We start from the raw sequence: 26,294 nt of genomic DNA on the forward strand, positions 1-26,294 counted from the left end.
TAGCCAGAAGTAGCATGAACTATTGCTTGTGACATATGAATGGAACAAAGCTTGATTTTCTCTAGTCTTGACTTTGCAATGCCTTTCAGATTTTCTTGAGATTGGCCTCCAAATTCGAAAGTTACTCAGGGAAAGAGTACAGATGGGAAAGGATGACACTAAAAGATGAACACCACTGTGGTATCACAGCCTTGTTTCCATAGAAAACCAGGCTAATAGCAACAACTAAAAGGAACACTAAGCATGAACAAACAATGATGAAGTTTATGATGTACTGAGGTTTATATGACATACTAGCTATGGGTAAGAAAATTCACTAAATTAGCAAGTCAAGTCCCCAGTATAAAGATCTTGCATCACCCCATGCATACTAAGAACCACTCCTCTTCAAAGCCTGAAAACAACAGTTCTATTATCGACCGCTTCTGGAAAAGAATGGTAAGGTCAAAAAGGGTGGGTAAGAAAGCAAAACTGCTGTATTCTTCTTTCTAATAAATGCATATATTTCATGCCTACATGAACAAAGTAGCAATTTCTTATACCTCTACTGCAAAAGCATGGACATAATTGTTTGAAAATATCATAGTGGTCTTATCCACAAAGCCAACTAATTTACAGATACTGCATTTTATCCAAAACGGATCTTTCAAGCATTGCAGGAGATAACAGACAGATGATAGTGAGCTAGATCTGCTGGCAACTACCACATATCCTAAGGTTATATGGTAACTGTATACAACAAGAGGAGAAAATTAAAATACTTCTGGAAAGATGTTTCTGATCCTTGGTAGGATTTGCCCATTCAAGAACAGAAAGGACATGAACTAGTGCCAATTCAGTTAACACTATTCACGAGCATTTCATTTTGGATACACCTCTGTCAAGACTTACAAGATCTCATGTAAAAACAAGAAGGAACACATATAAACTTTGTTAAAAACAGAAACTCTAGTGCCACTTTCTGACAAATACTGAGTTACTAATTGTGAGAGTAGCATATTCTTCTCCTCAGACAGAATGAGATGGCAGCAAGTGGGACAGCATGTATTGAATCCAGTTTCCCCACTGTGAGACCTGCTCCTCCTCCTCAGAGCTGTTGTTGAATCTCAATCTTATTAAGCTTATTCTGCTGATCCCGTTTCCCTGTTGGCAGAATCCTCCTTATCCTCAAGAAAAAGGGTTACTTTTAAATGCTACAGAGAGGAAGTAAAGTAGATCCATTATCTTTCAGCCAGAGAAGGAAGATACATTTTCTGTATCCCATAACATGTATTTTAACTCAAATGTCTGTAATAATACCACAGTGGAAAAGAACATGAGAAAGGCTTGATTTTCTGATTTTGATGAGCTCAGGAAGACCATATATGCAATGCAAGAAACAGTTATCAGAATACTTATGATAACCAATGTACAACAGAAGTTCTCATAGCACTGAGCAGATGAACAAATATATTGTGCTGAAGAGACAAAAGGACATAATTCAGGTATTTTCAGATGCCAGGGGCTAGAAGGGGGAAGCTTACAGCAGACAGGTGATTACATAATATAGAGACCAAACACAAGTTTATGGTAATAAATTTGACTGGAAATGTAAATCCTTGCAATAACTATAAAGTAATATTTAGAAACGAGATGCCACCCTAAATAGCTACTAACATTTACCTCAAAATCCTTTCTTAAGTAGCCCTAATTTTACAGAATAGCAGCCAAAAACTGAATAAAGAACTCAATTTGAAGAATTAAATCTAAACAATAAAATCTACTCAATGAATATAGAAGACAGTCACCTCATTACAAAGGTGACTTGTTAAGCCTGAAGATTGAGAATAAAGAACAAAGGCTTTTAGAAGAACACAGGAAAGTCATATTTCAATTCCAACAGATTTTTTTTTTTTTTCTTAGTTGACCAGAGAATTGCCAGGCACATAACTGTGGTTTCCAGAGTGCAACTGATACATACCAGAATCGTAATGTAGCTAACAATGTGGAAAAAAGCATAGGCATTTTAGCTTTTTAATGGCTCCCCCAGCTTTGCCTCAAACCAAGGAAAACGCACGGTCCAAATTAGAAATGAATCTGTCGAAGTAATGTGTGCTGTACATTAGAAGGCTGAAAATTTACAGACCTACATCACATGAACTTTCCTGAAGGCTACATAGTTCTAGACAGGCTGTGGCCGTGAGCAATTTTGGTAATGGAACATGGGCTAGATTGAGCTATAGAAAAGATTTTTAAAAAAATACCATACAGAGCACAGAGGTGACTTTTGAGGATGTACTAAAAAGTACCCTTTTAGACTAGTCAAATATTGCTGCTATTTGCTTCTTAGCATTACTTATCAACAGCTTTCAGTAAGGTAAGCCAACAGAGGAATTTCAGTCTTTGGAAGAAAAAAACACACCAAAACCAATATGGGAGCCAGTATGCAAGCACTGACATGTGATCTAGAAGTCCTTTCAGTCTCCTGATAATCACTAGAAAGGAAGCCTCATGGTAATTCTCATCATGCCATCCATGGACTAGAGAGGGACTCAAGCCTTGAAATGCTCATTTCCGATGAGTTGGCCTTTGTGAATATCCCCTGTTATCACTGAAGTGCTGCTGCCTGTCCAGAACAGGATGTAGGAACATGGTGGTTTGAATGGTTCAAATTATCTGAGGTCTGAAACTGGTTAGTCATCTTCTACCATTTCTTTAAAACTAACTAAAGAAAGAACACAAAAAAGCCCATTTAACACCACCTACATTGCATCCTTTATTTATTTTCTGTTATATTCAGTTTTGTACAAATGTTCCTGAATATTATGATGTCCTTTTGAAAAATATCAAAAAATAACCAAAACACCCTTTTCATATTTTTTTTTACAACTCTAAATTTTTACAACACATTTTCTTCTCACAAGTTTTCACCTTTTTCCTGCTCCAAGTCCAAAAAAAGCCTGAGAAAATATAGCACTATTGCAGAAGACTTTTAGAAATCATCTGGTCTAGAAAAGCTAACATGAGAAATAAAAGAAGAACATTTAGATTTACCCTATACATGGCATTTCCCCTCCCCCCCTAATGTTTAAAGATACATTCAGAAACAATAGCATCCTTCTTTGGGAAATAAAAAGTTAAAACTGACCGAAAACTCAAACATTGCAACAGAAATTCATCCATACTGCCTCAAAGTACAGTAACCATTTTTCTGGTTTCTCTGTCCTGATGACACCATCTTTTGAAGCAGGCACAAGACGTTTTACATAAGGAAAATGCGATCCCAAAACAGTCTTAGAAGAAGAAAGGTGTATCTGCACTGTCATGCTTTTCACTTGGCCTAAGACCAAAATGTGCCTGGGAAATCCAGAAGATGTTATATATGTATAAGTAATTGCCAAAAACACCCTGAAAAGCAATAGCTTATTTGTGCCTATTTAAGTGCATCATACATGAAACCCCACTAAATTGTGGACTTAGCTGTTAAAATCACAGCCTGCGTGGTATAAACTAGCACTGTCTCAGCAGTGCAAATAGGCAGCACTGCAGTAGCTCTGCAATTGGGTATCTTCAGTTTCTTCCAGAGACAGACTGTTAAACCACTTGATACTTTTTTGAAGCAATTCATCTTAGATTATTTGATGAACTTAATATGTTTATTTAAAAATACTTACTATGAACATGATTTTCATGAACATATGAACCGAAACCATTTTTTACTCTCAGAAATTGTACTGTGGATAAGTCACTTAGCCAACATGCTTTCCTAACAATATTCCCACAGAGATAATGCGACAAAATCCTTTCAGCAGGATGGCATTACAAATATCATTCATGTTGAACTTTTACTTTCAAGAAACTAGGTGAGCTACGCTTCCAATCTCCTTGCTTACATTTTTTTTTTAATGTAGGCTTTTCCCACTGATTAGTATTTTAGTTCTTACTCATTTTGCATTCTTTAGTAAATTAGGAACATTATAGTCCTTTTCTGAGGGCAGAAAATAAGCATTACTAAACAGGCCATTCATTAATTCTTCAATGAAGAAATACTTAGCATGTAATTAGTTTGCCAGTTTAAGACTTATGTTTAAATATTTTTCATGCCAATTCAGGAACACATATCCTCAAAACATCAAAATTCAAAAAACCTACAGTTTTTCAGCTTTTTTTTGAAAAACCTTGCATGCATAATGTTATCCCCTAGTAGCTTCCGTATGAAATTATGTTGTTCTGTCAGATGGGAGCCATAATGGCCTCATCCCTGCAGCAATCATTGTTAATATAAATCCCAAACATATTTCTATACTGTTCCAATTTACTCCAAGATGCTATTTTCCATCTTGTCAAAATGACTGGAGATCAAAGGACCAAGATTTATAAGCTCAAAACTGACAAAATCAGTATTCTAAATATATATGGCAATAGAGAGTTGCTAAATCTCCTGAATCTTTTAAATTAAAAAATATTGCCCATTCTGATGAAATTGCTTACAATGACTACAAGTAAAGATGGTGGCCATTAAGTTTTATCGCAAGCACCTGAGGATCTGTTTGCATGCAATGCAAAATGTTCCTTTATTCTCCTGAATTACTGACACTGGCAAATTAAAATGAAGTGGCTACATATGGCAGAAACAATCTTCACATTTACAAATATCCTGAAATATCACTAAATCATAAAAACGAAAGCTGTGGGTTATATATTATGAATGTTGCCTAATGCATTCCCAGCTCAGTTATTTGTAACAAATTTGTGTACAATGGACAAAATTGGCCATTTATTCTACAGCAGCAGCAGCTGGTTCTGGCGCTGTGTATCATATCCAAAAAGGAAGTTACAAGTCAGGAAAGCATAATTAACCTCTAAAATGCTGGAAGGATGAAAAATCAAATGAGCAACTTTAAGTAAAAATATGTATTAGAAAAAAATGCTACTGAAATTCTCAGCATTCCCTTCAGCATATGAACTGCTTTTTAAAATACTCTGTTTATAGAAAACTAATCATTTAATGCAGAAATAAAAACAATCTAGAAGACATTGTACAGTAGGAGCCCTGAACCTGCATCTGATTATTTTAACGGCTTGACTGATCCTGGATGTTATGGTAAATGAGGACAGCTGTTATATTGCCTCTACTGAAATCTCATTACAAAGAAGAAAAAAACCCAGAAGGACCTTTCACTGTACTAGGCTGAGATAAAGTATAAAAAATGGTTTATCATGTGCTCTTAATACTTTAATTATATTTTCCAAAGCAGGTGTAGTAACTGATAGTCCTTAAATGCTAATTATCATATGCATTTATTAAACCAACATAAAACCTTCAATGTTATGCAACACTTCAACTGAAAGGACTTAAAAATATATTTCAAAATATCACATATTCATTCCTGTCTTCCAATAACCTTCGAGATTTAAAAAAATCTTTAATGTAATATTAGAACTGCACTTCTCAATTTTAATGTTCATTCAGTTCGCTTTGGCAGTATTTCATGGATGCAGCCTAAGGCTATAGGTAATGGAACATTACTCACTATGATAGCCAGATTTCTTCTGCATGGCGGTTACAGGGCAATCTTTATGAGCCAGAAGAAGCTGTTTCAGCTGTGCCACTTCATTTCTCAGCAGGGTGACTTCATTCTAAAGGAGAAGAAAGTTATGTACTTTACCAGGCTCAAACTACACACATTTTGAAGGTAAGTATTAAGTTTTACAGGATTTTCAGTTGTTCATTTAGGGGTAGATAAAATACAAGAAGTTTCCATTTGGTATACATTGCAAAAATGTATACATTTCTTTTATCTCAGAATATGAAAATACTAGCTGAAACTTGGCTAACTATGATTTTCTTAATCTAGGAAATGCTTTTTTGGAAAATACAACATATGTTTTTCAGTTTGCAGATGCAGTCTCTACATATAGCCTCATTCATATGATCCAGCTACTCTAAGACTCTTCTGCAAGGTTTTGTGATGAATTCTAATTAGAGTCAACCTACATTTAACTATCCACATTTTAACAGATGCCACAGCCAACATTAAAAAAGGTAAAAAAAGATAAAAATCAGCCAATGCAGAATGATTTCTGGTGACTTTCTTTTTCAAAGTCCAAGTAGAAATGTAATCTCATGTACTGAAAAATAATTTAGAAAGTGTTTGTTGATTTCCGTATTAATTTTTGCTTTGGCAACCATACATAAACGTGTTGTATGAAGGAGTCACTGATAATAATGGCAGCTTGTCACTAGAACAGAGTGCAATCTAGGAGACAGCACCTGCAGAATCTAGTGACTGGGTTCATTTCCAGGCTGTTCCTTTCCACTATTGGATGACCTCAAGCAAGGTCATTTTACTTCTTTGTGCTTCAATTTCCCCATTTGTAAAATGGGGGACTGTGTTACTTACCCTTCCCTGTAAAGCAGTTTGATACTTACAGATGAGAAGTGCTACATAACTTGCATTATATGTGACATCCAAATTAAGAATGGTATAACATTTTCGTAGAGCTATTTTCACTTTAAATAGTAGAAAAATATTTATGTATCTACAGAATCAAGATATCTGCAATGCTTTTTGATCCCCCTATCGTCACAATATATGCTTTTCATGGGTTATTTTATTTTCAGTATAAATCGTTTCCATTGACACTTGAAGTTACTGAAACTATAAGGATGAACCTTTGCACATGAGCGTAATATACCAAACACATGACAAAACTGTTTGGTAAATGCATATGTTCATGCGTTTGGGAACAAGTTAAAGAAAAACACTCAGAGGAAATCTGTATTGCAACTAAAATTATTTGGAAAAAAATAAACCACAAGAAAGTAGACTTATTTACTTGCAAGCTGGAAATAAGGCAACGCAGTCAGAAGAGATGAATTACAACTAAAAGGATTCTAAAGTAAGAAAAACAATTTTTAGGAAAATAATTTATTAGGTTTAATTACACTTAACAGTTTATAAATACTGTAACTAAGACACCAGATTTTTAAAATAAAAGCTCCTCTTTGTGTCTTCTCCATTTAAAAGGCAAAAAATTTCAAGCCTTTATACTTAAAAAATCCTCTTAAACTATTAAGGCACACTTTTCTATTCAGTCATTTTATCACAACAAATACCTCTTTTAGCAACTTTAAAGCAAAAGCAAGAGCTAAAAGAAAGCCAAAATCTGACTTCACGGACATTTCTAATGAAAGAAAAATGTGACTGGAAACAAAAAGGGTTGCAATGAAAAATACCCAACCAAAAACCCCACAAATTCTCTACCAGCTGGCATTACGTCCTGAAATCTTGGGCCGTTAAAAAAACACACTACTTTTGCCTCCAGCTCTCAGTCTCTTCTTAGTTCACCATGTTATTTACTGAGGAGCCACAAATTTGGATGCCAAGCAGGCAGCTGCACAGAATTGACATAGCTGGGAAAAAAAAAAAGAAGTGCTGATGTAGTTTTGAGAATTTTCTTGATAATCTACAGAAGCAGCAATGTCCAAGAATATAAAACATACTTGTGTTATTTTAAAGGAATGTTGGTAAAATAAGTGATCAAATTGGGAAAAGGTTTTCAGAAATTTTCTACCTTCATGTCCCACATTTTAAGGAAGAATTTTATACACAAACAGCACATAAGTATGAAGTCACTGTTTATCAAAGTAAAATTAATGTTTATGAAAAATATTTGAAAAGGCAGTTTATAGATGTCTGTTGTATTATAAATACTGAGAACAGTAATAGAAAAAGCAAATATATGACCTTACATTAAAGCAAATTTGAATAAAAATGGCATAGCAATACTATACTAAAAAAAAAGTTGAGGCATTCTCATTGAATTGTTATTAACATCAACACTGTGTGCCAACAGTGCACTATGCAATGCACAAATCATTCCTGAAAGTTGAACAGGCTATGTCTGCTAGACACATGGTACATGGAACGTCACAGAAAGGCAATCCATGGTTGTCACTGACATATTACCAGTAAGAACCACTTCTCACTGGTAATAAAGGGGTGTGTGTGTGTGTGTGTGTTATAATCAACTCCTATACATACACATTGTAGTTTCTTATCATGTATGCGACACTAGCAAGTCTTTCCAGCTCATTCAAAGCATGTTAACATGTGGTGGTCATTTAACACATGGTTAACGTGTGGAAAACAGCCCAACAAGAAACACATGGAAAAAACACTTCAATAGTTGGCATGAAGATTGATTATTTCGAGTTTGCACACTGGAAAGGTTCTCCTCATTAATGAGATATCAAGTCAAGTGCAGGCATCAATGTTTCTTTAAATAAGCATGAAATATACCTCACATGCTGTCTAGAAGAATTTTTTATGTTCCCACATTTCAAAATGTGCTAACATTAGCAAGCAGGTTTCTGGAGGAAAGCCTATCTATTTTTACCTGTACTCCATTTAAAAAAAAAAATACTTTCCCTTCTATATTCTTACAAAGGTATACCGCACAGTGTACAATATGTTCTTCTGTATCTGCCTATTTCTCCCTGGATCCAAAACGTGCATGTAATAGTAGGACCAGATTAACCCTTAACCTCAAGGTGTGGGACAGTATTTGTGATGTATATTTACCAAAACTATCATCAGAGACAAGTAGATGTGACTCATGGGGATAGGGCATTTGTAGGTGGTGGAGTTTAACACTGCTCCTCCTGTTTCTTTCTGGGCACCTTCAGTGAGGTACCCCTACATGGCAAAGGACCTTTACTTCTGGGCATTTCTTTCATGATTTAGCTTTCCCAAAGCAGCTTCTGCAGCATTAGTACAAACCATCACTTGACTGATGATCCTTTAAAATGACCTCATGAGGAAGACAGGCCATTCCTCAACTAATAGCTTGCCCTCTAAGATTATTAAAGCAACAGGGACCAAATACAGACCATATAATGAACTTTGGCATCTGATCCTGCAATACAATTGAGCGGCCACTGGGGACACCGTCAATACTTCCTTAACATGTTATATAGCACACCATACCCTGCAATATTGTACAAGGCACAGAGGCAACACAATGTGGAATATAAAATTTAAGATCCATAAACAAGTCAACACATTAGTAGAAAACACAGGTCACAAAAAAGCAAACTCTAAATAAACTTTAGAAGCTTGGAAGCATGAGAAAAACCTTACACAGCAGAGCCTATATTAAAAGACAAGTCAACCTAACCTAAATATGTTACTGGCATGATGTAATAGATGGAATTCTTCCCTGAAGCAAAAAATTGAAAAGTAACAGTTAAAAAGGAAATTACATTCAAACATTTAAAAGAAGAAAGTAGGCAGAAGTTATTCTACAGAAACCTAAAAACTACAGAACAAAATACATACACCAACCTCTTCAAAATCTGTATGTACTGTTAGAGAGCTTCCAGTCTTAAAAACATTGACATTAGAAGCCTTGACACAGATATTCCAAGCAAGCTACTAACTGTGCTGAAAGAATTCAGAATTGCTATCTGAAGCAATGCAATGTAGTCATTTTGGTATTAACCCGCTTTTGGAAATGTGACATCTCAGTAAATTCAGCTGAGCAGGTCATCTAGATATTAAAGAAAATATGAACTACTAAACCCTAACACTCAGTCTATAAAACTGTACTAAGGCAAAACTCCAAACTTATTAAATTTACTATTAAATATAAAGTAAGTAATCATGGGTCATTACTGCCCACTATGCTCATCAGCTGTGTTAGCCTGTCAAGTGAAGAATTATTATGGAAATATAGGATTGATTAATGTTTTCACATAAAGTACAGCTTAATTATTTCTCTGACATTCAATTTTCTTTACAAGTCATTCTGTTCTTCACAGTTAACGGTTTTGCTTTTGGCAGACCGTAAGAAGATTCTTTTCCTTGAATTCACTATTACTGAGTTAACTCTTGGAAATCTGGAAATCTTTTCGTTATGGTACTTACATCATTTTTGGTTAAAAAAAATGGTATGTACAAGTTAAAGGCAATTCACACAATACCAAAAATTACTTTCACTAAAAAAAATGAAATATAGCCAATCTTTTTTGTTTTTTCTTCCCATAGATCTACCTTCACTTGTTTCTTAAAATTACTTAAGCTATAGTGCTACATACCATTTTGTAAATAATGGATTTACAGTGAGGATTGTGACTGCATTAAAGGAATGCCTCTAAAGACTGTGAACATGTACGAGAAGACCACATATTTACAAGAAATTTAACTAATGATGGTGCACAGTGTCATGATTCTTGGAACACAAGAAAATTTCATGTTATGTGCTTAGACAGGAATGTATTATATTTTACAGTCTGGGATGCTGAGTATTTTTAAAGACATGAACATAAAGACAACAGATCACTGTAATTTCCATTACATGATAAAAAGCAATCTCAGCATGCCCTACTTCCCTGTTGGTCGAACTGGGACATTTTCTTTACCAGGTAAACAGCATGAAAGAGGAGTTTTAACAGGAAGGAAAAGATCTGTGAATTTGACTCCATGAACTACTCCAACGAAAGAACAAGAAGCGAAACTTTAACATAACAAAATACTTTCCACGGCATTTTCTAAATGAATGCTTCATTTAGGAAATAATGTATTTTTTCCTTTCTGTAATTTTCAAAACAAAGCTTTTATACTTTTTATTTTGAAACAATACTTTGTGCCAATTCTCATGTGCTGCTGGAAATCATTAAGAAAGTATGCGTTAACGTTTAATAGTAGTTTAAACAAAAGGATCATGGATTCTTCTACAGGGGAGAATTGTGTCCACATGACAACTTTCCAAGACTGACAACCTCAGATGAGGTGGAAAAATGACTTGAAACACACTAGACTACCCTCTTACAGTATACTTCCCTCACTATAGGATTTATGCACACTGGGAGGGCAGCGTGGTGAAATTTGCACTGCCACTGCCTGTGCTGTACCTGTTCTGTGGACAAAAGAGGCCTTCAGTTTCCAGTGATGTCAATCTGGCACCTTTCACGAGCACTACATTCACTTTAAAGGAAAAAAAGTGAAGTTAAAAAGAACCAAAGGAAATCAAACCAAATCTTATTTAAATAACTCAGGCTGTGATACAAATTATTAAGAGCAAGGTGTTTTTAAGGTAAGGCTATTACTTTGCTAATAAGCCTTTACTCGAACACATCTTGTCATCCTTGTTTAGTATCACAGTCTGAAAGTTATTTAAAATGGAACAAAGGACAAAAGGGTATGATCCTAAAATTTACACACCTTGAAATCTGAGAATTCTCTTATATTCTTATTTTACTGCTATATGCAATTAGTGCTGAATTTTCAATTCTGACCTGAGTCCCCAGTTACAAAACCATTTACATTTCAGATTTCATGCAAAGTTTAAGTTCCACTGATCCAGGATCACTATCTAAGAATGGAAAAACTTACTCATTTTTACTTTAAATACGAAGTATACCTGTAACTGGCCATTTAGTGAGCTCAGGTCCTCAGCTTTTTTCTCCAATGACTGCACCCAGACTTTCCGTTTCTGTCGGCATCTGGAAGCAGCAGCCCGGTTTCGCTCCAGAAACTTTCTTCTTTTCTCATCAGGATCTTCATTGGCAGCTCTTCTTCGACGACCACCTGTATTTGGTGTTTGTGGCGTAGGCTGAGCTGGTGATGCCTGAAAATATTAAAAAGTATTAAAGAAGTTATCAGTACAATACTATTAATGACTTAACCTACAGCACTAGTATAAATATGGATCACATCTTGAGAAAAGCATTCACAGCATTTCTAAATATGTTCAGGTTATACACATTCCTTTTGTGGAAAACTATGTCATTTAAATCTACAGCTACATTTAAAAAACTTTTATTGTATTTACACTCCTTACCTCATTACATTAACATGCAACATTTTAATCATGGCTCTAGCTTTGGTTTAAAATTGCACTAAAAGAAGCCACTCACTTCACAGAGTTAAACTTATATGACATTTACATTTATTCAGGCAACTGAATAAAGCCTGGAAGCAATACTACTTTAGATGGACTCTCAGATATTCTTTTACTGATTCTGATGACACAAGTATTTACAAAAGGTAAACTTGAAAAAAATGCTTCCATCCATAATAGCTTTTAAAAGTTACATTTAGCAGGAAGTAGATTTTCTACTTTTGACCCTTCCCAAATACTCTTTCCGCAAACCTAGTCACAACTGAAATACTACACAATTGTTCATGCCCATTATATGAGCTGTTTGACAAATGCTGTCAATGCTGATACTCACTGATCTATGGACCTCCACATAACAATTCCCTACTTGTTGTGTTCCCCACTGCTGCATATCAATCTCCCTTATACTCACCTACATATTATGACAGGATCAAAATATTTCAATATTTTAAGTTATGTATTATACTCCTTTCATAGCTATGTACAGACTCTAGGCAAAGATTTAATGAATTATAATAATATAATGGATTTTAAAATCCTTTAAAGTGATAGGACAGAATATAGCTGTCTACACAACATATTCACAGGTGCACCTACAGATTCAATCTAGCACACTAAGAAAGTTTTATATTTAAATTAAAAACCCCAAACATGTATTAGTTGGCACATTGATTTGACTTAAATTCTAGTTAGCTAATAATAAAAAAACCCTTGGAACTCAAATCAGCCCTTTAGGGATTAAATGCTTACCATTTTTATTATTTTAAAATACTAAAATAGCCACAAAACCAGTAAGCTCTTAATCTTGAAAATTCTGTTATGTGATATTATGAAAATATTTTTTTTTTTAGAACTTAGGGTAGCATGGGAAAATAGCACCTTAAGGAGGAGATCATTTTACAATGGGTAACTTTTTTCCTCTTTTTGCTCCAAACATATTTGCTTTGATACATTATTTAATTTTGCTGGCCAGTCTAAGAATCTGAGTGCCTTCACTGCAGATGCAGGTCATTCTGGTTCTGGGCCAAGTATGTAGCTTTTATAAAATCAGTATTATACTATGAGTTCTGAAAGCAACTCTTGGAAATTTTAAAAAGCATTTTCAAAACACATTCCAAGAAGTTTTTTAGAAGTCGAAGAGCAGCAATCCTCCAGGATTCACCCAAGGATGTGTCTGTCTCCTCCAGCAGCACTCCTGCTTCCAGTCTGACTTCAGAGGTCTTGCTCTTTATTCCCGTCTCAACTATCATCCCAAAGGGACAGCACACCATTCCTAAACTCAGAGCCCCCCTTTCAGTACCCAGGATGACACAGTACAAGATGTGCAGTACACACAGCTGAAACTCGGTGTGTGACAGCCCAGAAAAGACCCTTCAAGCAAATTAGCATAAACATAATATCTGATACAGTTAAAAAAAAAAAATCCTGGAGTGTTTACAATATAAAGCATCAAATAGATACAATATAAATACAAAATAAAAGCACTTAGCTTTTTCAAATATATATTAACCAGCTGTACAATTTTCAGTTTCCACAGACTTTCCTGTTAATGAACTCCAGAAATCAGTAGGATTTAGTTCTAAATTTGAGCAGACAGACAATACGTACTTTTAAATTATCATCTTGGATAATACATTTTAGAAGCATTTAAGAACATGTACGAATTATAAACATTTTACTGCTACAGAAATATTTACTCCAAGTGGAGTTTGTAGCACATGTTAACCTCTATTACAAATCAAGAGTTAAGATTTTTCTTTTACATAACAAGGAAGGGGGTAAGAAGTACATGTCTATTATGTTGTCATACCGGTGTTTCAGTCGTCGAAGTTGCGGGTTGTTGTAGTGATTGTGGTCGTGGTTCCTCTGACTGAGTCCTAACCAACCCACTTGGATGTCCCTTGGCAGTATCTCCATTTGTTACCTGAGGGTGCTGCTGGGTCAAGGCTGCTTTCAATCTCTGAACGTAGGAGAAAAAAAAAAAAAAGAAGAAAAAAGGAAATATTCTATCATGTTAACTTAAGGAGTTCCAAATTATTTATATTAGTAGTTACTTCCATTTTGGAAACAGGGGCTCCAACTCTAAAAGAGCTGTTTATTTTTATAGGCTCTCAACAGTGATCAGGCATATACCTACTAACAGGTGACAATTTCTTGCAAGCATGACAATAGCATTGAGATTTTACATAGGATCTCAGAAAGAGAAGGATGGTAAGCTGTATGGAGAAGTAAACAGAAAGCCTCATTCATGATGAACTGTGCCCACAAAAAGATAACTGAAGGCCATGAACAAACAGTTGCTGAGGCTGGTATTACACAAGGCATAGCTCAGAAAGATAGCAACCACACATTAGGGAAAATAGGTAAAAAACAGAACACCAACTTCTTTCTATTTTAAAAACTGGTGTTCTCTATCCATTTTTAAATAGTTCGTTATGACTCCACTTTTTCATGGTCTTTACAATACTCACCTCTACAATCCATCCTATGAGTAATTATAAGATAAAAGCTAACATCTTTGATGAAACATCTTAATAATGCACAAAATAATAACAAGCTTGAGGTTATACGCAAAGATTAGCTTTTATTTATAAAGAAATATGCAAGGTAACTGTTATGGCATGCTATTTTACATTTTAAAATTGCTAAAAGGTTTGAAGTTCTTCCTTTATTGTACACAGCCACAATGAAGAAGAGTAACTTCAAAATTCAGCTGTATATAATACATTCAGGAGTTACTGACAACTTGATAAGAGTATTTTAAAGCATTTTATTGACTACCTCTTGAAAATTATTACACTCAACTTCTGGTGATATCTATTAAAACTGTAACAGATAATATATTCTATTTACAACAAATTCTTAATCTTAAGTGATAAAGGGTCATACTAAATTTCAGTAGATATGACTGCTCATGATTCCATAATCTTTCTTAAAATTTCATTAATATTGTATAATTTATCATGAAATTTTCAGTTTCATGGAAGAATTTACCTTACTAGACAAATGGTATTGAAGAACGTTTGTCTACTAAGCACTTGAATTTTAAAGAACCCAATAAAAGTTTAAGAAAAGATTAATGACTTAATACACGACAGTTTATGAAAACTCTGATAACTTGTATCATCTTATTTTGGAATATGAACAAAGTATTGCTAAAGTACTAACATTAACAGAATGTCTTAAAAACGCTGGAACTAGGCTGCATTTGGCCAGCCCAAAATAAGCAGAAGACTTAGCAACAATTCTGTAAATATTCTCTATAAACTGTAGTATCCAATGTCTCTCAACTACCTCATTGGAATATTGTGACTCCTACCTTGCACGATGACAGGCTTTCCTGGATCCTACTCTACAATTAGAACAACAGATTGCAGATTACCTCCATCAGAACTGAAAAACATCTTCAGTTCTGCAATAAGGCATGTTACATCAAATCCATACTCTGAACTGTAGCATCTAACCACCACCAGTAGATGTGCAATTTAAGGACTACAAAGAGAAAACAAGACATCTTTTCCCTTTGTCTTCCGTATTAAGTCTTTTCTGTAGTGACTGCTCTAGATTGAATTAACAGCACACATTACCCCAGATAGTGACTATTCAAGTGTACATAAAAATTCAGTGCTAATGACGTTCTGTTCCCCAGCTCGTTTTGTGACAACCTTGTAAGTTTCTCAGAATGAAAAAGGTGCTCTCAGAAAAGTACACAAAACAAATTTACAGTAATTTCCCCAGTACTTAGCTCTAACAACAAAAATTCAGGATAGCTACAAGCATTACAGCAGGATGACACAAATTTTCAAGATAACACGCCCATAATTCTTAGTATATGTGCACTCTGAAAACCCTAAGCCCCTAGGTAGTTGTTTTAACACGTTCTTTACAGCATTAAAACAAACTCAAGAATTAACTTGTACCTTCCTAATTCACCCTGAAAAAACAAGCTAACAAAAAAATTCCAGACCGTCTCCTGCTAAACAAGTACAGAAAGGCCTAAGTGGTTTTTGTCTAATTAAAATTACTAAAAACAAACTCTATGATCTAATCACACCAATCCAAAGTTTGATAAGATGATTTTCCTCCCACTCTTTAAAATTCTAACTAACCCTGGTCATTAAATGGTAAAATTTTCTGAGCTACCATCAGGACTACCAGGGAAACACATCACTTCCAAGTCACTTTTAAAAAAATATTTTAAAAAGAGAGTAACAAGTATTTAATGTTAACATGACAATTTTATCCAATATCCTTTCCATTACTTACTTTCCATCGGTTACTAACATCTGATTTTTCACAATGTATTTTCATTTATTATCTGGCATTACTTCAGAAGTATTTCTCGTGTCCTAACTTTCTGTTTAGCAGGACTTGGACACTTTCAGAAGTCAAAATCAAGACAGCAGGGACAGTATAAATTAATTAGTTAGAATGTGTCTATTTCTACTTCTGCTGAGGTTTTAAAGAGTATGCTCTCTTTTATTTCAAGCCATCATACTGGGAGATTTTAAAAAGTTACTGTCTCACAAATTACTCAACCAAGACACAGCAGCTTGTCATGCATATACTCTCCTCCACTTCCATGAGAAGTAAAAATGATTAGATTTCATCCAACTCCAAGTGTCTGAATATGTAAGTTCAGTGATAACAAGTTAACTTCTAATTTTCATGGCAGTTGAGCACAAACATTTATATAGTTAGCATGTGTATGGCTAGAGTGTCTGATCTACTCTGCTTGTGATTGCATAAGCACATCTTGACATAAGCATCCTCCACAAAAATAGCCCAAACCAGCATCTATGAAGTAGAAATGCTGTGTAGCATTTGCTTAAAGCTGGTTATTTAAAGGAAAGTTTCACAAGCATATACACTTCCTTAATCCAAGAGAGCCCAAGTTCAGAAGATCTGGGAGAAGAAATAAAACTAGGTTTTGTTTTGTTGTTTTGGTGTTGTTTTTTTTTTAAATATGCATGTAAGGCGAGTAATTGTTATTATTGTCTAGCTCCAATCTTTCTACGTCTGTATTTCTGTGTTATTGCAAAGTTAACCTAAAAAGAAAGGAAGTTCATGCCATTTAACCTGTATATTTTACATTTAATTTGAAAATGGCAGTAGAAAGTGAAGGAAATAGCACAAGACCACCTACATTATAGAAGATCTACCACCAGGCACAATGGATGTGCAAAGTAGGACTTAACTTTCCCTACTGTAATGGGAACATTGAAACATTACAATTTTTTAAGTTTAGAAGTCAACAAACTCCTTTCGAAAATTACATTGTTAATGTAATGTCCTGTAGAAACAGAGATAGAAAATGTGTTTTAGTTTTATATTAGAGAGTTTAAAAGTTGAAATTCAAATAGTTATCATTATTCACAAATGCAGAAATATTGTGAAAATCTGAGGAATACCCACAGATTTTCACAAGGAGATATCCATCTCACGTATTTAAAAGGTTTCATATTTTAGAAGATAATGCTGGAGTAAAATACTATATGGATGTTGTGCTTCCTCTGAGTAGGGAGATAGTTACCCCAAATACAAGAATCTTGATTTTAAAAATCAAGGATATTGAAACAAATATTAGAATAAATGTATATAAGCATTATTGTTTGGGGAAACCTGATGACAACTAAGGTTTGTTTGAAATTATTTGGTTACTAGAGGCAAACTAAAATTGGTATTTTCCAATAGCATAATAGCTTTTAAAGTCTTTATTAGCAAGGTTTTATTGCTCATGTATATCCTTGAAAACAAATCCTCACCTCATCTGTCAAAATTTGGTAGGACTAAATCATTCCATCAAGAGCTCACAGAAACAAGATAATATTCTCCAGAAACAATTTGTGAAAAACTCAGATCCATATTTCATATCTGCCACAAAAGCTCATCAGAGTAATAACCCTCCTTCTCCTGGGTGTTATCCTACCATCTGCTGCTCTATTACTTATCTTTATTTTGCAACTAATTAACAGCATAATCTTCTAAATTCAGCAAGTTAATTATCATTATTGTGGTCTTTGCAGCATCATCAGTCCTTATGAAGTCTTGTCTCTCCACCCCCAGAGAACATATGAAAATGAAGTAGGTTGTGAGAGGGTCTGTTTCTTTAGAGTAGGCTCATTAGGTGTTTGCTGATTAGCTCGGCATGCAGAGAGACAGGTCAGAAGAATTCTGCTGAACACAAGGTCCCATGCCGAGCTCCAGCAAGTTAATGTCGGTTTCTGAACATTTGCCAAACTGCCCTCTGTCACTTCTCAGTAGAAACCTCCTGCAGAAAGCCTACTGGTTGCCCACTGTGTGCAAGGTATTTCTCAGATTGTGACAAAAGGTTTTATGTGGAGGAGGAGGAGGAGGAGGGAAACATTCAGTGTTAAAGCAATTTTTAAGTTCTTCAGAAACTTCTACAATCCATGCAGAAGGGTCTGAACATTAAGTTTGCATCCACAAGCTGTACACGCAAAAAAGGATGTTTTACAACTAGTAATAACTCATGGCTCACATTTCATATACAGAAAGCACACAATTAGAGATCTTCTCATAAAAAGATCAGAAGTAATTCTGCAATATGTAGAATCATGCATCCTTATCTTAGTGAGGAAGTATTTTTGTTTTGTTGTGGTTTTTTTTTTTAAGACCCACCTAATACATATACTTCCAAGCCTCTCTAAAATACCACAAAACTGACATACGCATTTGATTTTACTTAAGTATGTGGAAATTAGTTTCTTTAGCATCACAACAAATCAGAAAAACTTACAGTTTATATCAAGTGTGCCACAGAAATCTGAAACTCCTTTTCACTCCTCTTGAATGTAATTCTCAGTACATGATACAAGATTATTTTCAAATAGCAGTAAAAGACAGCTTGTGTCTGAATAAAAATCTCTAGTCATATTTCACTTCAGCTCTACATGCAATATGAGAGAAAAGATCCAAGAATGTTCAAAACTGTAGCAAGAGTGCCTTTCACAGGTGCAAATGGACTACCTATATTCACTACAATAACTTCAATATTGGACAACAAAATTAAAATGTAGTCTAATATCATGTAATTATCCCATAGCACTCAAACACATACAGCACTGTACGTATGAAGCAGACACTAAGATTGTGCTTAACACACTCTGCCTCTAAGCTTCAGCTGTTTCAGTTAAGACCTCTTGCAATAATGCCACCAATCATAAGGATTTGAGTCACTGAACAGCCCATTTTAAACGTTTTCTCTCTCATGGCTTTTTTTTTGTTTATGACTTTTTTCTTTTTTGCTCCCAGTCATTATTCCTTGCAGTTGGTATACATTTTTCTATCTGCTATTTCACTCAGTGAACCTGTTCTCACAAACATCTGTCCCTCTACAGAATCCATATGATTATTTAGTGTCAGGCAACTTTAATGGAAACCAGAGAAAAGAGCATTTCAGCAAAGAAAGAACAGAGTTCTAGAAGTGACATCTCCGTAACTTGCTTCAAACGAATAACCAAGACTGCCATGCTGAAGGAGTCTGACACTGCAGACTGAAAACTTTACCCAACACAGAAACATACACATAGTTCTGTTTATTATGCATTAAGCTTGGTCACTCTGATCTAAAACCACTTTGAAATGTTTTAAGAGAGCCTATTTATGAACTGGAAAAAAGTCTCCAATAGCTATGAATAGTGGGGAAAAAAAAAAAAAACTGGCTGGTATATTAGTTCCCTTATCTTCAAAAGGTTTTATGACTTCTAGGACTAGCTGAAGAAAAATTTTAATTGTGTTATAGGAAGGCATCCTATGACCAAAGACATATTCTGCTGGTTACTTTAAGCCTTAACTTTTAGAAATCAAAATGTTAGTTTATTTTACTAAAGTTCATGCATGTTTTTATGTAAAGAAAGATATGATGCTCTATGTACAATTTGGTATATGCAACTCATAAGGAAACAACAGGTATTCAAAACAGAATAAGAGTGTGTTGTTTTCACATTAATAAAAAGATACAAATTAAGTTCTCCAAAATAATATTCAAATAATTAAACTCCATAGCATTAGGAAATAATGTTACTACAAACTCTAATTTGATTTTCATCAAATTAGTTCTCACTTTCATCTAAAAAAAAGGAAGTCTACACAACAGTAGTCTTTTGTAAACAGGTTAGAGAGAAATGAATGACTGAGATGAGGAATGAAAACAGAGTACAAAGTGCTTTTCAATTGCACAACTCTAAAATATGTTAGTTACTTTAAATGTCATACACAAAATGAACTGCAGAAATAGCCTCCGTAAAGAAAGGCACAAAGCACAAAGGAAGGTTCCTGCCTTGGTTTGTGCCATGTTTTGGATTAAATACATAAATAGTTGTGCCTTCTACACAGGACAGATGTATATCTGATAATTCAGCAGTTTGGGGATATTGCATCTTAAAGTGACAAAGTTAGTGGAAACAGTTCTTCAAGAACTTTACTCAACCTCTGAAGCAGGTAGAGCTGTGTCAGTTAAGAATACCTTGAAATAGAATTGTCATACCTATGACAGAAAATGCAGACTATCATATTAGGAAAGTATATAAAAGAAAGATTCAAACAACAATGGCCAAAAGCATATATGACAAAACCCTTTGGATATACAAAAAAACCCCACATTATCTTTCCAAATTTTGCATCCCATACACTACCAAACTTTCTTTAATATCTGAGGAATAGTTACAATGTTAGGAAACTATTTGAGCATGTTTTTTTTATATTTGCTACATATTCTATTTCTACATTTTTGCAATATGAAAAAAATCTGTGAGACTGCAAGGTCTGTCTATAAAGAACAACAAAAAGTTTTCTCTAAATAATAAATAACAAATAAAATAAAGCAACAGCCAGAAAATTTCCAAAGATCTATACAAATTCTGACCCCTAGGCCTTGATTGTTGACAAGGGATCATCACAGCTTCACTCCTTCATCCAGCTTTCTGTCCAAAAGACACTAAGAATACTAGGCTAATAGACTTCAGAGTCATATAATAATTTTGGTTAGAAAACACCTTTAAAGTCATCAAGTCCAACTGTTAACCTAGCACTGTTAAGTCCACCAATAAACCATGTCTTTAAGGACCACATCTACACATTTTTAAAACATGTCCAGGGATGATGACTCAACCACTTCCCTGGGCAGCCTGTTCCAATGCTTTCAGTGAAGAATTTTTTCCTAATCTCCAATCTAAACCTTCCCTGAAGCAACTTGAGGCCATTTCCTCATCCTATTACTTGTTACCTGGGAGAAGAGACCAACACCCATCTCCTTTCAGGCAGTTGTAGAGAGCGATAAGGTCTCCCCTCAGTCTCCTTTTCTTCAGGATAAACAACTCCAGTTTTCTCAGCCACTGCTCATAGCGCTTGTTCTCTAGGCCCTTCACCAGCTTTGTTGCCCTTCTTTGGACATGGTCCAGCACCTCAATGCTTTTCCTGTAGAGCTCTTCCTCACCACTGCTGAGTACAGGGGGATGATCATTTCCCCAGTCCTGCTGGCCACACTATTTCTTTTACAAGCCAGGATGCTATTGGCTCTCTTGGCCACCTGAGCACATTGCTGGCTCATACTCAGTGAGCTCTCAAACAGCACCCTCAGGTCCTTCCTGCCGGGCAGCTGTCCAGTCACTCTTCCACAGGCCTGTGGCATTGCACAGGGTTGCTGTGACCCAAGTGCAGGATGCAGCACTGAACCTTGTTGAACCTCATACAATTGGCCTCAATCCATTGATCCAGCCTGTCCAGATCCCTTTGTAGAGCCTTCCTAGCCTCAAGCAGATTAACACTCCCACCCAACTTGGTGGCGTCTGAAAGCTTACTGAGCATGCACTCAATCCCCTTGCACAGATCATTGATAAAGATACTAATGAGAACTGGCTGCAATACTGAGCCCTGGGGGGCACCGCTTGTGACTGGCCACCAACTGGATTTAACTCTATTCACCAGAACTTTTTGGGGTCAGCCATCCAGTCTGTTTTTTACCTAGCAAAGAGAATGTCCATCCAAGCCATAAGCAGTAAGTTTCTCCAGGAGAATGATGTGGGAAACTGCCACGAAACTCTATGTAGACAACATCCACAGCCTTTCCCTCATTCACCAAGTGGGCCACCTTGTCATAGAAGGAGGTTAGTCAAGCAGGATCTGCCTTTCATAAACTGAGGCTGACTAGGCCTGATTGTCTGATCATTCTGTACATGCTGCATGATGGCACTCAAGATGATCTGCTCCATAACCTTCCCCAGCACTGAGGTCAGGCTGACAGGCCTGTAGTTTCTCAGATCCTTCTTCCTGCCCTCCTTGTAAACGGACATCACTTTTGCTAACCTGCAGTCAACTGGGACCTCCCCAGTTAGCCAGGACTGCTGATAAATGATTGAAAGTGACCTGGTGAGCACCTTCACCAGCTCCCTCAGTACCCTTGGGTGGATTCCATCTGGGCCCATAGACTTGTGTCTGTCTCTGAGTGGTGTAGGAGGTCACTAACCTTTTCCCCTTGGATTATGCAGCCCTCACTCTGCTTCTCATCCCTGTCTTCCAGCTCAGGGGGCTGGGTACCCAGAGAACAACTGGTCTTACTATCAAAGACCGAGGCAAAGAAGGCTTTAAGTATCTCAGCCTTTTCTTCATCCTTTGTTATTATGTTTCTCCCTGCATCCAATAAATGACAGAGACTCTCCTTAGCCCTCCTTTTGTGGCCAATGCATTTACAGAAACATTTTTTACTGTCTTTTACAGCAGTAGCCAGATTATGTTCTAGTTGGGCTTTCGCCCTTCTAATTGTCTCCCTGCGTAACCTCATGACATCCTTGTAGTTTTCCTGAGTTGCCTGCCCCTTCTGCCAAAGGTCAAACTCTCCTGTTTTTCCTGAGTTCCAGCCAAAGCTTTCTATTTAGCCAGGCCCGTTTTCTTTCCCACTAGCTTGTCTTTCAGCACATGTGGACAGCCTGGTCCTGTGCCTTCAAGATTTCCTTCTTGAAGAATGCCCAGCTTTCCTGGACCACTTTGCCCTTCAGGACTACCTCCCAACATGAGGGAGAAATGGCTATGGTAGGCAAAAGGACACAGGAAGTGCTCCCAGTGTTCTGCTAACTTAAACATACCAATAAATCCACAAATTGCAGTTAACTGTTAATAGATGAAACATATACTGTGATGAAACATATACTGCTCACTTACTAAATTTCAGTGTAATAGCTTATATTTCAACTTTAAATGTGAACTATTAATGAAATAAAAAGCAAACAAGTAGCTGACTAAATACTAAGTCTTCTGTTGGTTTAACCAGGAACACAAGTGAAAAATAAATCTGATTACCATACTTTTACAGAATTTAGTATGTAGCAAGCAAAATTATTTTCATTATTTTCCAGAGCTACATGAAAAAAAGAAAGGATTTGGCATCACAAAGACTTAAATTTTCAAAATTAAATGGAACTTTACAGTTAATAAACCATCACATATCTGCCAACAATGCATCCCATAGCATAGTAAGTTAGTCTTCCTGTTGGAAGCTTTTCTACATAAACATGAAGTTTCTCATTAAATTGCTTTTACTTTTGGAGTAATAAGAAATTAAGTTTTTTATTTTGGTGAATAGGCACTATATAAAAGTAAATGAGCATACAAAATATACATAATTCTGATATTCTTGAATCCTGCTCATGCTTTATATTAAGTGACAAGAAAGGAAAGACGAAATACTGCAAATGCCCTTTTTACAGTCTCACTTAAAAAAAGGATAAGCAATCACTGAAGTGCATATATTAGCTAAATTCTAACGAGAAGACTAATGAGACTGTTAAATTTTAAGTCTAATGATCTTTGGTTTTCTTTGCATCCGAGTGATTGCTTCTTCCAACATGAGATCAAAGTCTTCACCACATACAAGGCTTTAAAGGTGGGAAGGAAGTACATGTAAGAGCAAATCACTCAGTAATATGCTTAAAAACCTAATTTCTTGCCCATCTAAAAAATTATTTGGAACCAATTCCTCCTGGATTTCCAAAGCAGAATTCAGTGCATGAGGCTCCTAACCAAGAAATGTGCAAATTCTGAGAAAATAGCTCGTTTTTACTTTCTTACATTCTTCTCTCCTGGATTTAAGATAAATTTATATCATCACAGCTGGCTACATTTAAATAATTCCTCAAAGATTAAAAGAATCTTTTTCCTGTTCCTAGGGGGACAAGTATGCACAGAAACAGAGCTTCTTCCTTTCTGTCCCTCTCTACAATATTTTAAAAGTCATCGTGTTCAAAAGAGGAGGAAAATAAAGGAAGACCTGATAGCATTAGGAAAAGACAGCGCACTGGTGACCAGCTCTCCAAAACAGTTCTAGCATTTGGTGAATATGGCTAGTGTGCCTACTATGCTGGAATCCCATTACTCCGGATAGGAGAATAATTAGTATTCCCAGACTCACTGTTTCTTTCTGGTTTGAGGAGAGAAAATGTGTAAGGAAAGAAAGCCCACAGGTTTAGGTCAGAAGAAATGAGATATCAAAGGATGTTAAGGGCATCCTCCCACTCATCAGTATACTGATGTACAAAAATGTATTTTATCTAGCAGGTGTTCCGGATTCTTTTTTACCACAGAGTCAGAAGAGAAACACTACTTCACAAGACAGATACTATTTACAGAGGCATCTTGTAAATACATAAACAGGTTAATTATTGTTTAATAATAGATTTTCTATTGCTTCAGAACAGTTGGAACAAATGAATAAGACAGCAAAAACAGAGAAGCAGCTACCTAATGTTGCAGATAATTTTTCAAGAAATTGATTAATTTTAAACTACCACCATAAGTGAATCCCAAATATTAAAAAAAAAAACAACCAAAACCCAACACTTTTTTCTGCTTCTTTACCCATGATTTTCCCAAATAATCCCCAAACTCTCCCCAACACAACTCAAACAACCTCCACATACAACAAATTCCTAACTATGTTACAAAACTCCTGCCAAATAGACTATATTCAGCAGAGATTCTGAAAACATTGTTAAAAACCCCTTTTATTTTTATAGTTTTTAAGAAATATCATATCCTTTGGGAGGAAACGTATTCTGTTTCTCTGAACGTGATGTTTACTGTTAACACGCTACTAATCTTGTCTTTCTTTCAACTAAGATTTCCTATCCTCCAATATAAGGAGCAAGAAGGAGTTTAGTTAAAAATCTAGTTCATTGACAAGAATGATTGAAAATAAGATCAAAATGACCATTAACAACAGAACTAACAGAGGCTGGAATTTGAAATAACTGTAAAATAAACGCAGCTGTTATTTTTGTTTTTATTAAATTTGTACTCACAGAACTTAGACTAAAAGGAAACTAAAGCCGTTTTTAAAAAAGCAATAGAATTTAATTAATTTCTCAAGTTATTCTTCTTGAGGAATAATGGAGTTTTTCACTTACCAATTTAGCCTCAGACTGCACTGGCTGTGGGGAGGAAGGCCCTGGGATTCCTGGGATACTAGGCACCATGGTGACAGGTCTAACAAGCTGACCAGATAAAGTATAAAAATGAAGAAAACCTGAGTATGTTATCATAATAGAGAGCATATGACAGCACTACCCTCTGAAGCCAAAACAGCTATCAAGCTGCTTAAAAACTAAGTTCTATGCTGCACTTATGCAAATCTGCTCCACTTTCAAATTAATATAGCATCATGCTTACTTACTGGAACTGCAGCAGGGACATGCACATTAGAATTTGTGATAGATGCAGGAATAGCAACAGGCATGGTTTGTCCATTAGGAAGATGTAACAGCAGAGGAAAAGGACCTGGAACTGGACTGAAAAAGGAATGAACTATATAAAAGAAAACTTATCCAGAGAAGAGAACAAGTTTACACATTATTTTAAATTGGTTTGTTTGTTTAAAGTTGTAATACAATATTTATTTGGAGATCAAAAATATGAACTTAGTGATGTGGAGAACATGGAATTATATTTCACATGTAAAGTTGTGTGTTTCATATGTAGTACAGCACCACATTACACCAAAGCATCTCAAATTTGTATGTTAACTGCAGAAACAGTAAATAGAAAGTAAACAAGACAAAGTATTTTCAAACTCTGTAAGAAAACATTTTACTAAGATTTATGTAACTTACACTATTGGTCTGTTAGAGGATGGAGCCTGGGTAATAACAGTACTAGAAGTTGGTGATGGTATTGCCTGCTGAATAATGACGCTTGAGTCAGAACTTGTAAGCAGTACGTTAGGAACCTGTAGCGATGCTGGACGAACTATTGTTGATGTAGGCTGTGCGGTCTGCTGCAGCGACACTTCCTGAGGAAAACCAAAGACTAATCAGTTTGTAAAATACAATTACAGACCATTAATTCCAACTGTTAAATGAACATAGTTTGATGGAACAAATTGGAATTTCTATAGCATT

The 26,294-nt window shown here is 35.6% G+C and overlaps 1 protein-coding gene across 3 annotated transcripts in view; it reads right to left on the reverse strand.

Annotated features, from left to right (window-relative positions):
• The window catches only part of ATF2 (activating transcription factor 2), a 51,836-nt gene that overhangs the window by 3,737 nt on the left and 21,805 nt on the right, over positions 1 to 26,294 (reverse strand). For 2 of the 3 annotated variants that reach the window (XM_074910514.1, XM_074910516.1), the window contains exons 8-13: positions 26,007 to 26,185; positions 25,571 to 25,685; positions 25,305 to 25,391; positions 13,697 to 13,846; positions 11,407 to 11,613; positions 5,514 to 5,619 (exon numbers count right to left, since the gene is read on the reverse strand). In XM_074910514.1, the coding sequence (XP_074766615.1) occupies positions 5,514 to 5,619; positions 11,407 to 11,613; positions 13,697 to 13,846; positions 25,305 to 25,391; positions 25,571 to 25,685; positions 26,007 to 26,185 (844 nt within the window). The remainder of the gene's footprint in view (positions 1 to 5,513; positions 5,620 to 11,406; positions 11,614 to 13,696; positions 13,847 to 25,304; positions 25,392 to 25,570; positions 25,686 to 26,006; positions 26,186 to 26,294) is intronic. The other variant, XM_074910517.1, reaches the window with a different exon arrangement.

This window comes from Athene noctua, chromosome 7 (assembly GCF_965140245.1).
Source record: "Athene noctua chromosome 7, bAthNoc1.hap1.1, whole genome shotgun sequence".
NCBI classification, from domain to species: domain Eukaryota; kingdom Metazoa; phylum Chordata; class Aves; order Strigiformes; family Strigidae; genus Athene; species Athene noctua.